Source organism: Cupressus sempervirens, chromosome 8 (assembly GCF_028749045.1).
Source record: "Cupressus sempervirens isolate cs-2001-9-10 chromosome 8, ASM2874904v1, whole genome shotgun sequence".
Classification (NCBI taxonomy): Eukaryota; Viridiplantae; Streptophyta; class Pinopsida; order Cupressales; family Cupressaceae; genus Cupressus; species Cupressus sempervirens.
In genome coordinates, this window is record NC_143125.1 from 634,289,217 (window position 1) to 634,304,552 (window position 15,336).

Here is a 15,336-nt window from a genome sequence, read left to right on the forward strand (position 1 = left end):
AATTTATTTATAAAAATGTTATAGTTAGTATTTTATTTGATTTAGTATTATGGATTTTTTTAAATTTTAATTTAATATTGCAATTTTTTTTTAGTTTAAACTTTTTCTAACTTAAAATAAATAAAATATTCAAAAGTTTCATCTAATTTTTTTTTTTTTTCAAAATATTAATTAAGTTATGACTACAACCAGTTCAATTTTCTATTATAATTTTTTTTTTAAAAAAAATCTTTGATAAAATCATGTGCTATTCTACCTAATAAAAAAATTACAATTATGACAAATACAAGCCACTATGTGGCACTTGTTTTGCTTTTGGTTTTCTTTTTCTATTTTAGATTTGTTTTCCTATTGGGATGGGTATGATCTTTCTCTTACTTTCTTAATTTTTTTCTTAATTTGTTTTCTTATTTTTTGTTTGTCTTTTTATTATTCCTTTTTATATCTATTTTTTGGTTTTATATAATCTTGTCCTTTTCTTTTCTTTTTCACGGTAGATCATAGAGTGGTCCAAAATCTTGATTCAAAAATTTAACATAGTAAAACAAATGAACATTTAAAAATGAATCTAATAGATTGTGAAAAAGTGGTGGACCCTATAAACATAATCACGAGAACATATAATAGGTGGTTAAGTGAGTTGAGATCATTCATAGGTAGTTATAATTGGAAAACTTTATTACAAAATTTGTTGAGATTTTTATTTATGATTTTTTCTATTAGAATAATCATTCAAACACCCAGGGTCCTAAAATATGAAGAAGTTAGCCATGAGACTTTGGTAATTCTCTTGGAGATGTCCAAATTCTAATCCAATATGATGAATGTAAACTTAGTCTACACAAGAAGACTATAGAATATTATCGCTTAAATAATATAAAGATGTGTAATAAAAAAAATTAGATCTAGAAAGAGATAAATTCTTATCTTCCTAAATCATAATCTAATTTTTAAGATTCTTATAAATTGAATCTGGCCGTGTGAACTCAATCGCAGGGTGATCATGTATTCCCCGACCCATTTTTTGTGAATTGTAATCTAAGTATATTTTTTAAATAGAAAATGACTATTAAAAAGAAGAAGAGGAAGGAAACACAATTCTAGATAGATTCCAATGATACATACAACAGAAATTGAGGGTCAAGAACTTGTGAGCCAGCAATATAAACAAATATAGAGGGGTTTTATTATGACTTTTGTAGTTTCTCTTATGCTACAATAATTTCTCTATAGATTTGAAAGATGACTTTGTAAGTCTGATTATTTAATAATGCATTGGGTCACTAGAGTGTAAGCTTTCCTTCCTAAATTTTCCTAAGTAAATCTCCCATATATGAATGCAAGAAATGTATTTTGCTTAGTTTTTTTTTAAATTCTGTTTGGTATAAGAACCTTCACACCATGTGTTGAAGGTGTTAGGGATAATATATTCCCTCCAAATTTCAAGATCAATGATATATGTGTAGAGATGTTTAGCAACACTAATTGTTGCTTAAGAAAGTTTATAATGAAGGATATGATTTTAAATAGACTAATATAGATAAGTGGTTTACATTTTTCTTAATCAATCCATTATTCTACTATCTCAATGAACTTAATGAGGTCATCAAGATACAAAGATTAAGCAAACAATATCATAAATAACTTTGATACATTTTTTTTTTGTAGTGCTCCAATAAAAATAGATTAAGATTGAGAAAAATATTTAATGCAATTAATGAGAAAAAAACTATTGCAATAAGTAAGAGATAAGAATAAAAATTAAATATATAAAAACAGTAATGATAAATGAAAATTTAAAAATAAAATAAAATACATTAATAATATGGTCCATAGGCTTCACTCCTTGGGAGATCCTGACCGGTTTGTTCAGATTTTCCAAGAGTCTTACGAAGAAACAGTTGCCTCACACGATTTCCCTGCAAACTTGTGCCTGCTTGCGTTTACCCCTTTTCAGCGGTCCATTGTGCAGCTGAAGACAGTTGCATTACTCATTCCACAACTTTTATTAATGTCCAATCTGCGCCAATCCTGGAATCTTTCGTCCACCATATGGGCTCATGGCTGCAAAGTTAGCAGCTTACATACATTATAGGTGTAATAAAAATATTTTGAAATATTTATTTTATCTCTCGGATACAAATTAGGTTTTTAAAAAACAATTGTATTTCAGGGTGTTCTAACATTTATCCTTATATGAAATTTATCCTTGTATGGAGTTTGATAACTCTTTCAAAGAAATGTGATGTTTGATAAATTTTCTATTAAAAATGTTGCTCTTTTTTCAACCAATCAATGACTTTGTGATAAATTCAAATAAGAAATTGTAAGTGAAAAGGTAAAGAAGAATTTTTGTTCTTTTTAAAAGCTTATTCTTATTATTAATGTCTATTAATTTATATATTTTAATAATGAAATAAACTCTTCAAATAATAATATTACAAATATTATATAAAATTAAATATTAAGTTTTTCTTATGATTTTAGATTTAATTGATTGTCAACAACCTTTCAAAAATCTATTTGTTCTTAGCTTTATTATTCTTACAAGATAATAAACAACCAAATCATTTAGTCTTTATTTTTTCCTTCATTTATTATTATTTATTTGATAATAATATTTCTATAAACTAATATCTATATTATATTAAACATTTTTTAGTTATATATTTTCTATATGTTATCAATTAATTTAAAAGTATAACATATTTTAATTTTTAGAATGTGAAGATGGGGAGAGAAAGAGGCAATACAAAGGGGAGAGGGGGTGAGAAAGAAAGAAACGTATATTAGATAAAAAGGGGTAAATAAAAGGTAAAGATAGAGAGATACAGAGGTCAAAAGGAAAGATGGTTAGGAGGAGGTAAAGAGTAAAAATGATATATAGTAAGATGAAGAGAAAGAGCTAGAGATTACTAAGTTGAGTCACTTTTTAATTATTGATTTTCAAATTGCTAGGTTGTTAGTTTCATATAGAAAATGATACCTAGAGGAATGAGGATAGTGAGAAAGGAGGGGAGGGGGATGTTTTGAATAAAATGAATAAGAGAAAGATAGAGAGGAGATATATATGTGAAATTATTGATAGAGATAAGAATAGGGAAGGTAAAAGAGAGAGTGTAGATAAATGGATCAGAATAAAATATCAAAATGGGGAAGAGGCGAGAGGATGGGGAGATAAAAAGATAGAAGGATAGACATTATGAGGTGATAGATAGATAGATAGATAGATTAATTAAAGGAAAATAGAAGAAATAGAGTATAGATGAAAAGAGGCTAAAGATAAAGGGATGCAAAAGATAGAAATATGGAGGTAGAAATTATGTGTATCTAAGTGTGTATGTAAGAAAGATATAAAGGTAGGGATACGTATGTATATATAGAAATCACATATGTAAAAATAGAGAGGAATATCAATCCATTAATATGTCTCAATATAATCCTTTTAGAAATTATTTTTAAATATATTTCACTATCAGCGTAACGCTTGCACCCCTGAAAGGTACGTATTAGTATATCACATTTGAATATGAAACCATTAAAAATAGAACAGTATTATATGCCTGTATCATTGCCAAGATAATAAAGACAAATAATATGACGTCTATAATAAATTGCTTAGTCCACATATTTAAGTTCGAATTGGCTTTACATGTTTGTAGTTATTATGTAAAGGAAAATGCAATGCGTTTGCTTCAAAGGAAGTCACTGTTATGTCGAAGAATCAAACAATTAAAGAAATGCATTGGGTGTTATTCTTATGCAGTCATGATAACACGTACCATTGAAATAATTCACCAGCGAAACCAAAATCACATAATTTATAATTATACTTCATTGTTACAATATAAATAATATAATAATTAAAATATATAATTTAATTTATAAAATTAATTAATATAAATAATTAATTTTCAATTGTTTATATATATATATATATAATTATAATAATAATTTATTTTTATTTTTATGGAGGGTTATTTCTGGTGGACTATTTGTGAGCCATTCAACTTCACGAGTAGATCAAAGGTCCATTGATGCAATAATCTAAGTAGATAATATAACACATAAATTAATTGCTTAACATATGTATGTAATTTTGAACATTCTTTTATATATTTATATATATCATAGAAGCAAGGCATTTTCTTTTAGCACTTTGAAGCCCTCAGTTGGACCTCATGTCCGAATTGGCATTTTCTTTTAGCATTTTCTATTATTTTGTTTTAGAATGTAAATTTTTTCATGTCTATTGGTCTGAATTTTGGTTATACTATTTGAAAAGCTGATAAGGGCAGCCCATCACCACCCTTAAACATGGCACACTAAAAAAAATATTAAGTTTGAAAAAAATAAGTCAATTTTGACTATTTAACACTTTTATCTTGCAGATCCTATATAATGAAAATTAGATAATGCAATCCTCTCAAAGACTAAACTATATTTGTCATTATAAAAATTTAAACAAATCATAAAAAAAAAATTACTTGGTACAAATATATATTTTTAAATTGATTTATATATTTGTACTTATTTTACCATTACAATTATCTAAACAAATAATTTAATTTAATTTAATAAATGAATAATTGTGATTTAACTTTATATATTTTATAATTACGACAATTTAAATATAACGTATAAATTAGCTGCATGACCTATATATATCTATATCTCTATATAAATAAAATTCTGAATTGGCTTTATATGTTTGTACCTATTATGCAAGGAAAGTGCAAGACATTTTCCTGCAGCAAGGTGATGTTTTACTCTGTCGTGGGATGTAAAAATGAATTTGTCTATTGTTCTGAGTTTCATATATTCCATTTGAAAAGCTAATAAGCTGTGCCCACTTCAACAAGGTACGCTCTGCTGCACTGTCAGATCCGTATTTTAAAGGTATGCAAATTTGACAATTCAATCCTCTCATGAGAAGACTGAAATTTTTTCACTTTATTTAATAGTTACAGGGGTTGAAAATTTATTGTTTGAATTAGAAATGTATACTAAGATTGATTGCTTGGTATAACTTAATAATTAGATTTTACTCTACCCAATTATTTGTATAATTATGACAGTCAATTCAAAAGATCTATATTTTTTACTTATCTCAAATGTTTCTGCAGTGTTATATAATTGGGCTCTAGGGAGACATATACAGATTGTTCTAAGTTGAAAGGTCGTCAAGAGCCTGTCTTCAAAGAAGTATATAGATTTTTTAAATGTTTGGTTGTAGTACTGTTTTGTGAGAGCCCTCATCTGCAGCCGTTGTTATTATAATTATAGTAGCTGGTAAGTAGTCACAGTTCGCTTTTCTTCATCATCACTTTTGTTTTTCAATAATGAATAAATGTTTTTGTAATTAGAAACATTAATCTAAAGAAATGATTTTTTTTGAAAGAACCACTCTTTTAATGAAATTATTATTATTAGAACTATGGCTCTCAGAAGTTAGTTACTACCCGATCGATATAAATGTGAGTTAAAAACATATACATTCAAGTGAAAACCTTGATATTTTTAGTTTTTTCGTAGTTCTTCATTCATACTTTTTAGAAATATTAGGGTCATTTTACAATTGCTATTAACCTTAAAACGAAAATAATTCTCTGTGGTCGGATGGGTTCCGTTGGAGGGAGGCTTCAGGTATTTTTTTAAGGTATTTGGTGCAGAATTTAGAGTCCTTGAAAGGTGTTTGTAAACATTGCAGGGTTTTTGGGGTTTCTTCTTCCGCTCTGTTTTTTTCTTTTCTTTTAGATTCAGATGGTTGAATAAAGGGCTAAGTTTGAAGTTAGTTTTTTGAGTAGTCAGAAGTTGAACGACTTAAACATCACACACTAAGGCTTGATTCTTAGGTTAAAAGTGTTTTGATTGAGTAAAAATAGGTTTTGAAACAACCTGAAACCTTGTACAAAGGAACAAGAGAGATATAACAATGAAGGATCTTAAAACAACTATGGAACACCACTCGGCAAAATAGAGAGACACACCAAAATTCCCAACAAGAGGGCAAACAACCCTAAAAGCTAAAGATTGTCAAGTTTTATATTTTGGTCCAGTCTTCTGAGAATGTAAAGACATATCAAATGAAGGTTTGTCAAATTTGACTTTTTTTCCCTTTAACTGATCTCCAACCATCCTCCACCTTCCCAACAGCCTTCTACCAATCCCTAGTTTTAAATAGTCAAAGCTCACTTATTTTTCTAAGCTTAATTTTTCTATTAGTGTGTGATGTTTAAGAGTGGCATCAGGAGCAACCCGTCCTTGTTATTTCCTTGTGGAGAATGTTGATCATTGGACCACATATGATCTGATTCATAAGTTTCTTCGAATATAGATTTCGTTGTCAGCTCTCAAGGCTTAGATGGTAGGTGGAGAGCAATAAGGATATTATGTTGGCTAAAAATAGGTATTTCTTGGTTGTATTTTCTCTCACATCTCTGGCTTAAAAAAAATAAGCCCAACCACAATAGTTATTTTAGGGGGCTGAGTACATGCAACATCACTACAGACAAAGTCTCTCTTGAACACCATTTGCAAACTATCCTATCCCTTTCTATGCTTCTCCATTCATTTCTCCAACTCAACCTAGATGTAATTCATAGACTGGCTGATCTTCTCCAGCATATTCTTGTTGTAGTTGGTCAAGCTAGCGAGCTGATTGTTCAACTTGAACTTGTTCTCAGTGCATTAATCATCTCCATTTTTCAACCTCGTAAAGTATTTGGTTTTCAACCTCATAGAGTATTTGGTTATTCATCCCACTGATTAGAGCCTCCATAATCTCCCAATTGTCATGTATTTGATTAAACTCATTAGGAATTTCCCATGAAATTTCATCACCTTCCTACTCTACATCTAAGAATCGTACAAGCTAGAAAGGGTTTTGGGTAATTGGAGGTGAAGAGTTTTTGGGTATCTTAGGGTCACTAGGGTAGTTAACTTGGACCTTGGGGGTGTTAGAATCTGATAAGATTAATAACCCAGAAAACTAGTGCAAAGAATAAATATCTAAACTATGAATGCAAATGATACAAAATTAAAATAACATCATAGAGTTAGTCTCCAAGAGAGTAATGCAAATGCTGGAAGTAAAATAGCATTAAGAGGATGCAAAAAACAAGAGATACAAATACAAGCCAAGTAGCATGCTTATATAGGCTAGGAAGAGGGAGGAGGTGGCAACACCAACCAATGAGGAGCAACCATCTATCAGACTAAAGATAGCAAAGTATCTTTCCAAGATAGCTAATGGATGCTCACATGTAGGAAGGTGACACCTCACAACCATTCACCTAATAAGACATGCTTTATTAACTTAAGCGAGATTATTAAAAGTGTAGGAAAAACCTAGCAAAATAGGAAAAATAAAAAACTACACTAACACCCCCCCATAAGCGAAGCTTAGGTGGATGCTAACCTAGCAAAGCTATAAAAGCAGGAAAATGGGTCCCGGCAACAAGGCCTGATCAGGTACCCAATACAAGAAAAAGAACTAGATGAAAGAAACTAAGCCTCCAATCTAGGAAATATCCCAAAGAGAGGAACAAAAAAGAGCATGAAGCATCTCTGAATCATGAAGCTGCAAACACTGTCAAAAGAAATTGTTGGAACCCCCACTGAAATAGTGCATGACCAGGTAGAGAAGACAAAGTCTGAAGAGCTGATCAATCAAAGAGGTGACCTCCAAAGGTAGGAATGAATGAGTGTCTATATAGTAGATGAACCATCTCACCAAAATGAATAGGTGCCTAGCCACTGGATCTGCCTAGTACATAGGAACAAAAACTGAATACGTAGATCACTCAACCGAACCGAAAAAGCAATAGAGCCAATAGGTGAACCCTCCCATAATGCTGAATAGGGAGAGGGGTGACAGGAACACTGAAATGCAATGCCAAAAACATTTGCAAGAAGAAGAATCGGGAACACCAACAGTGCAATAGAAGTACAAGCACAGGATAAAGGGCAGTGTCACCGACACACTGCATGGGCTAATGTTGTGGAAGAAAAATTCACTTGACAAAGGTGGATGAACACAAAATGGCAAAACATCATGACCCCCCATGGCACTTTATAACTGAGTGCGAGTACAAACAAACACAAGGTGTACAAGATCCTAGATATGCAAAAGTAGACACTTTATCTCAGTGTGTTTACAAAAAAAGGAATGCAACAGAATAGAAGCATACAATGCTCAGAAGTCAGAAAGAAGAGTGAGCCAAAAGAACAGAAGAAGAGATTCCAGGACCTGTAGAATCCAAGTAATCTGCCAAAGTGCGAAAGTGCAAAACTTGAAGGAGAAAAAACCTAGAGCAGAATCTAGATAAAAGACCTCTGCAACTAAATAACTCACATAACCAGCTTTCCAACGATATCTGGCGAGCCCAGAAAAGAGTTTGAATGAGCGAGATATGGCTCTCGAAAGGCAAAATAGAACATCTAGCTTTGAATGTAGAAAAAATCAAAAAAACCTGTACCATCATCTCTGTCTTAGAACCAACTTTTCGACGAATTTTTTGGATCGAAAAAATATGTCCGTATGCTCAAGTTACGAAAGAAAAACCGATAGGGCCTCCTCATGAAGAGCATATGCTAAAAGTGAAACTTGGGCACAATAATCAAGGAAAAAGATAGCACCACTGCGATCTACTTGAAAAATCATGCACTTTCAAAAAAAGAATCACTTCGATACAAGGTCGTATGAGAAAGTTATGATCCTCCGAAGTTTCCAAAACGAGAACTGTGCACAGTCACGGCTGAGAATCTGCAATTTTTGAAGAATTCATGCATGAAAATAAAAAAACAACTCCACTAGTGGATAGAGCACAAAAAAATAGCCAAGTTCATAACAAGAATCATCAAAATCGGAGTGCGTATGAGCAAGAATGAGACATTTGAAAGCTGTGTTCAAATCTGCGACTGCCAACAGAGAGGGGTATGGCTGTAGCTTTGCATGTTCAATTCTGCAAAATATACAGCTTGCATGCAAAATCTAAAAGATACCCAGATGATTTTTTGGGGTTGCGAACAAAACTCAAAAAGCGTTTTTCTTGTTGATGTACAAAAGATGCTGCTGTAGTGTAAATTATATGCCTTTAATAGTAAAAAATGGCTCCAAAAATCAAAAACCGACCCCAAAAACCAAAATATGACATGCAAATATTGGATCAGTTTCCTAAGTCCATCAATGACATGTTGGAACCTGCAATACTGATTGAAAACTCCTAATATGCAAGTTGGTTGTCAGATTTGAAATTGAAACCCCAGAGAAAAACCATTTTTGTCAAAAATTTTCTGATTCTCAGGATCATCCAAAGATGCAAGAGAAGAGCATACTTCATTTTTCAAAAAACTACAATAAAGTTTATTAGCCCCCCCTCGAATCTCTCAAATAAAGAAACTAAAATCTACTCTTGCACATAGAAAAACTCTGATACCATGTTAGAATCTGATAAGATTAATAACCCAGAAAACTAGTGCAAAGAATAAATATCTAAACTATGAATGTAAATGATACAAAATCAAAATAGCATCATAGAGTTAGTCTCCAAGAGAGTAATGCAAATGCTGGAAGCAAAATAGCATTAAGAGGATGCAAAAAAATAAGAGATACAAATATAAGCCAGGTAGCATGCTTATATAGGCTAGGAAGAGGGAGGAGGTGGCAACACCAACCAATGAGGAGCAACCATCTATCGGACTAAAGATAGCAAAGTATCTTCCCAAGATAGCTAATGGATGCTCACATGTAGGAAGGTGACACCTCACAACCATTCACCTAATAAGACATGCTTTATTAACCTAAGCGAGATTATTAAAAGTGTAGGAAAAACCTAGCAAAATAGGAAAAATAAAAAAACTACACTAACAGGGGGAAGGGGGTAGAATGGAGAGTGGAATTCTTAGAATGGAGTCAATTTTTTGGATGAAGTGGAGGCAAAATCCAAAACACCAACCAAGTAATCCTTAGGCTACTCCATACATAAAGATAAATATTTATCTTCATAAAGACTAAACTTTTATTATAGATAAATTTTAATAGGAGGAAATACCAATTTCTTAATGACATCATGGTAGATTTGAAAAGTTCAAGTCTAAGAGGTTCAAAATAATCAGTAACTGTAATAGTTTGATTTTCACACTGTCGAAGGTTAATATGATTGTGGTCGTTTTTCATTAGTGAAGTGAGTTTTGTGAGCACATCAAAGAGCTATGTTTAGAGTCTATTAATCTTACAAAGTGCATCATCACTTCCGAGGTACACTCCATTGATTCAATAACATAAACCTATACAAAACAATTCAAATCTTTAAAGTTACGGTCACTGCAATGATTCGATCAACTAAAGAAAATGGAAACAAAGTCCAACCAAAAGGATATTGAAATGTCCAATTTTCCACACCATGAAATATCAGATCTGAGAGCCCAACAGAGTCAAGGATACTCCGTTTGAAGAAGATAACTCTCCCTTTTTACTGCATGATAATGAAATTTTCCCTTCAAAGAACTCAACTGCAATAATAAACTAAGCTATATTACCTTTATAGTCACTATTCATTGCCTATTAGAACTCAAGGATACATTTCATTCAATTGGGAATGGTCATCATCGCAAATAAAAGTTTACAGTCACAAATAAAACTTTACAGTGGCAAATATTTGTACAATATTATAAAAGCTATTACATCAACAACAAAAATTCTTACTGTAGAAGTAGGAGCTTCACTTTTTCCTGCTCTTTTACACCTTTTTAAGCATGGCATCATATTTGATGAGAAGAAGAATCTATTATAAAAAATTAACTGTGATTGGACAATATCCAAACTTTACTTAGACCAAAATAAATCACTTTTCTAATTTCAAATTGCCACAATGCTGGGACAAATACGTTTTTTATTTTCTTTAGTGGTTGCTGGAATATAAATTAAGCATTGGCATTCGGAATGCTGGCTTTGGGATTTTGGAACTTGGAATCTAGATTATGATTAGGGAATCCAATTTGGGACTGTTTGGTTGACCAAGAATTCATTGTGGAATACAGATTTCTTCCGTTTGGTTGCACATTGTGGAATTGGAATACCAGCCAAAATAACATGCAAAATATTATCATCCAACTGTAGCATTATCATCATGCAAAAAAATTCAATACTTATTTGGTTTGTTGAAGTCCAAACCTGGTGAGGTAACTTGTGACGTCTTCTCCCTGATTCATCTGGGTATTCTTTAGCTTCTCTCTGAGAATCAACTTCTTGTTAGTGGTAGCATTCTGGTACAGATTTAGAATGGCGTCCCACATCTTCTTTGCTGTATCTAGCTCCGAGATATGTGGAACAATATGATCCTTGACACCATCAAGGATAATCCTCCTCGCTTTGGCATCGTCCTTCCTATATGTTGCAAGCTGTGTTGCATCCGTTGGTACAGGTACACCACTGGTAGCATAATCCTTGATACCATTCTCTTCCAACAATAAATAAATTTTGGCCTTCCAGACACCAAAATTTGAGGCACCATCCAATCTATCCTGATCTCTCAAACCAGCTGAAGCCATCTCAAGGGTTTAAAGCAATAATAAATCTAAAGAGATCAAAATTTCTTTCCTAGGGCAAAACTCTTCTACCCTTAACAATGCTCTGATACCATGTGAAAAATCAAACTATTGCAGTCACTGATTATTAATCTCCTATCACAAATGATTATTAAACTGCTGAAAATAAATTCCCAGCTAATATCGAAGAATAACACAACTGCAACTTCACTTATAAAATACAGAAAGAAATGCGCAACACAATGAACACAATATTTTCGGACAAATTGTCCCTGGAAAAAACTCTAAGGGAAAACCAGTTCTACAGATGAGGAATTATATTAAACTTCAGCAAATCAAGAGATACAAAATTCCTTGCCTCTCACTGGCAGAACTCCGACAACCTCCTAATTTCTCCCGCTGATATTCCCCACTGCTATCCCCACGCTAACACTGCGCCCTTGCTAACACTACAAAACTGTTTGCTAACACTGCAAACTGCTTCACAAAAGCTTCTTCACATCCAAATGACCCAATGACCCCTTTCTATACTACTCCTGTTGGTAAACCAACGTCCGAGATTAAATCTAACCAACGGCTGAGATTAAGACAACTCGACAACCAATAATAGAATTGGTTGCAAAGTGTCCAAAAGGAATCACTAAAATTAGTAAATAATGACCATTTACTAATTTTTGGCAAGTGGACAAATAGCTGTCCAAACCACCCATAAATACAACCGCTATTCATAGATAAGGACGAACAGCTGTCCAAGCTACCCATAAATAGTGCTGCTATTTCCGGGTCAGAAATAACAGCTGTCCAACTAACAATAATTAACAGACAGGAAGAAGAGAATGCAATCGCAACATCCACATGAAAAACTAGTACGTGCTCTGGTTGACTATGGGATCACTAATTATTGTTTAAAGTCTAAAATTTTTAGTTAATAATTGAGAATCTCATATTTAGAGTTGAATATTGTATGATTTATGATTTTTTAAAAAAATGTCAACTGGTATTCTATTGATTAGCTTTTGGATTAGATTGTGCTAAAGATTTTTACCACTAAAGAATCACACTGAGTGTTCTATCAAGTGTTTCATCATCACTGTGTTTTGCATCTCTTGTCTCTCTTTCATTCTAATGATGAATCATCTAGTGTGATTTGAAACATTGATGATAAAAATCTTAAGATGATCTAATCCAGAAGCCAATTGCTCCAATTTGAATGGATTAGGAAAATTTCTTCTCTCTAATCAAGTGCTATGTTCAAGCTTGGGAGCAAGGTATCCTGGGACAAATTCTAGACTTTATTTCTGATGGGCTCAATGAATTCTTGTCATAGCAGCTTTTCCTGTTTATTGTTGTCATATGATACTTTTACTAATAGTTTTAATATGGCATGAACAAATGAATATTTGAAATCGTCTGAAATGATTTTTAAAAAGTGTGAAAAAAACATTTTTTAAACTACAATTATTATTGATAATGATAATTAATTATAAGAATTTATCTTGGCAGGTGAAAAGCACTGAGGACGACCATGGGCGGTAAAATCAAATTGTTCTTGGGAAAACATAAATTTTTATATTTTGCATTGTTCTTTCTAATTATTGACTAATGACATTTACTAACGTTTTTATCAGACGGTTCCATAAGTCTATCGACAGCCATAGTAATCTTTTCCGTAATTTGTAAGCAATTTGTAACTTTGCAAATTTAGTTGTCCCTATCAAAAACATTTGCCAATCATGTTAATTAATTATTTTCATTTTCCTCCGGTGCAGTTTTAGCAGTTATACTATTTGCTGGAATCGCCAACATCTGCCGGATGATACGCGAACCCGAGCGAAGAGAAGAAGGAACAACTTCCCCTTTACCTTCGGCCCCAGTAAATATAGTGAGGCAAGCTGATGTTGAACAAAATCACTCAGGTCTCTCCTCGAATCAAGGACTGCCACTTATGCCAACACATATTTATTCAAACCTCACACTTGATCAGATTGCTTATATCAAAAGGTGTTGCCATGAGTCTCGTAATGTTGGGGAAGGAAGCTTTGCACGAGTTTACAGGGGGACCTTCCAAGGCAGAGATTTGGCTATAAAGGAAATAGAACACAAATCACCTGACACCAAAATGTGGGTGGAGAATGAAGTTGAACTACTACAGGGATTGGATCACATCAACATAAACAAGCTATATGCTTGGTGTATAGAAGCAAATATATCCTACTTGGCTTACATGTATATAGATGGGTGTTCTCTAGATGATTATTTGAGAGGAATTAGTAGAGACTTTGCCTACAGTTGGAAGCAGAGCTTGAGAATGATAATTGGAATAGCCAAGGGAGTTGAATTCTTGCACAGGAATAAAATCATTCATGTTGATATCAAGCCTCAGAATATCATGTTGGATAGTAGTGACAATGAGGCAAAGCTTGTTGATTTTGGGTTTTCTAGGAAAGTGGATTGGGAGGGGACACACAGGTCTACCGATAAAATAATAGGCACCAAAGGGTATTGGGCTCCAGAGTATTGCTGGAATAACAAGCTCTCTTATAAACACGATGTTTATAGCTTTGGGATTGTTATGTTGGAGATGATAACGGGGCAGAGGCATGTTGATCAAGCACGGGGTTCAAGTCAGTTTCATATTCCAGGGTATGTGAGGCACATGATAGAGAACAATCGTTTTGAAGAAGCTGTGGACGCTAAACTTAAAGAGGATGGATGGGACATCTTAGCTGTAGAAGAAGCCTTTGCTGTTGCAACCATAGCTCTGAGATGTGCTCATCCTGATAAGCCAGAGCGGCCTGATATGATTGGTGTGGTCGCTGAACTCACTTCGATGGAGAGCAGAGCTCACAAACATATTAGTGTTATAGAGGAGATAGAAGAAATTTCCCTTGTTGTTGCTTGAACAAGTATCTTTTAACTAAATCGCGAGTACAAAATTCAGAGCTTTGTCAATCATAATTTCAGTACAAACATTATCTTGCTATCAGGCCAACTTTTAATATCTTTGTCTCTATTTTCAAAAAAACTTTAAGATATTCTGTTGTTCATCCTTTCATAATAGAGAAATTACCTATTCACAACAAAGATGATTCACAACAAAGATGAGTCTTTAAGATATTTGGTTGTTCATTCTTTCATAATAGAGAAATTACCTATTCACAACAAAGATGAACTCTCTAACTTCGGCTTTGAACTTCAATTATTCATTGACCTTTCAGGATAGTTCAACTAGAAACCAACATAACAATAAATTATTAGTTCCATTCCAACATTGGCTTACAAACACAAACAAGATAAGATAGGGCATATATAGGTCCAAAATCACATGTTTTACCATTTTAAGCATAAATCATCTATACACATGGATATCACTTGCTTATATCCTAGGCACATAAGCCTCTACAAATTATATGTCAGTGCATCGCATATTGCATTTTGAGTTGTAGTTCTTTTAAAAAAATAAACTACCATCAATGATGACAAGGATCTTGTACTCCTTTCATCATTACTGGTAAAGAAATAAGTACAAAAATGTGCCCAACACCTTGTTCATTTTATACAATATGAAGTCCCAAAATCACACATAACATTGATGAACTCACAATAGAAAGGAAATTGATGCTATTTCATGCATATCTCATCACCTAATTTATAACAATTTTCCTTTTGAGTGTGTCCTTACAAGAAAAATATGATGGAGCATTTGATGTCACATTGTGAGTTGTGTATTTTTTTTCAAGTTCATTTTTTTTATTGGAAACAAAAAAAACTAAAATACAATGCAAA

The 15,336-nt window shown here is 32.7% G+C and overlaps 1 protein-coding gene across 1 annotated transcript; it reads left to right on the top strand.

Annotated features, from left to right (window-relative positions):
- Positions 1-1,825: 1,825 nt before the first annotated feature.
- Positions 1,826-14,452, top strand: LOC149544024 (putative serine/threonine-protein kinase PBL28). The gene is made up of 3 exons (XM_089795875.1): positions 1,826-2,071; positions 13,054-13,082; positions 13,300-14,452. The coding sequence occupies exons 1-3, from the start codon at positions 1,826-1,828 to the stop codon at positions 14,450-14,452; spliced, it is 1,428 nt and encodes a 475-aa protein (XP_089652001.1).
- The last annotated feature ends 884 nt before the right edge of the window (positions 14,453-15,336 follow it).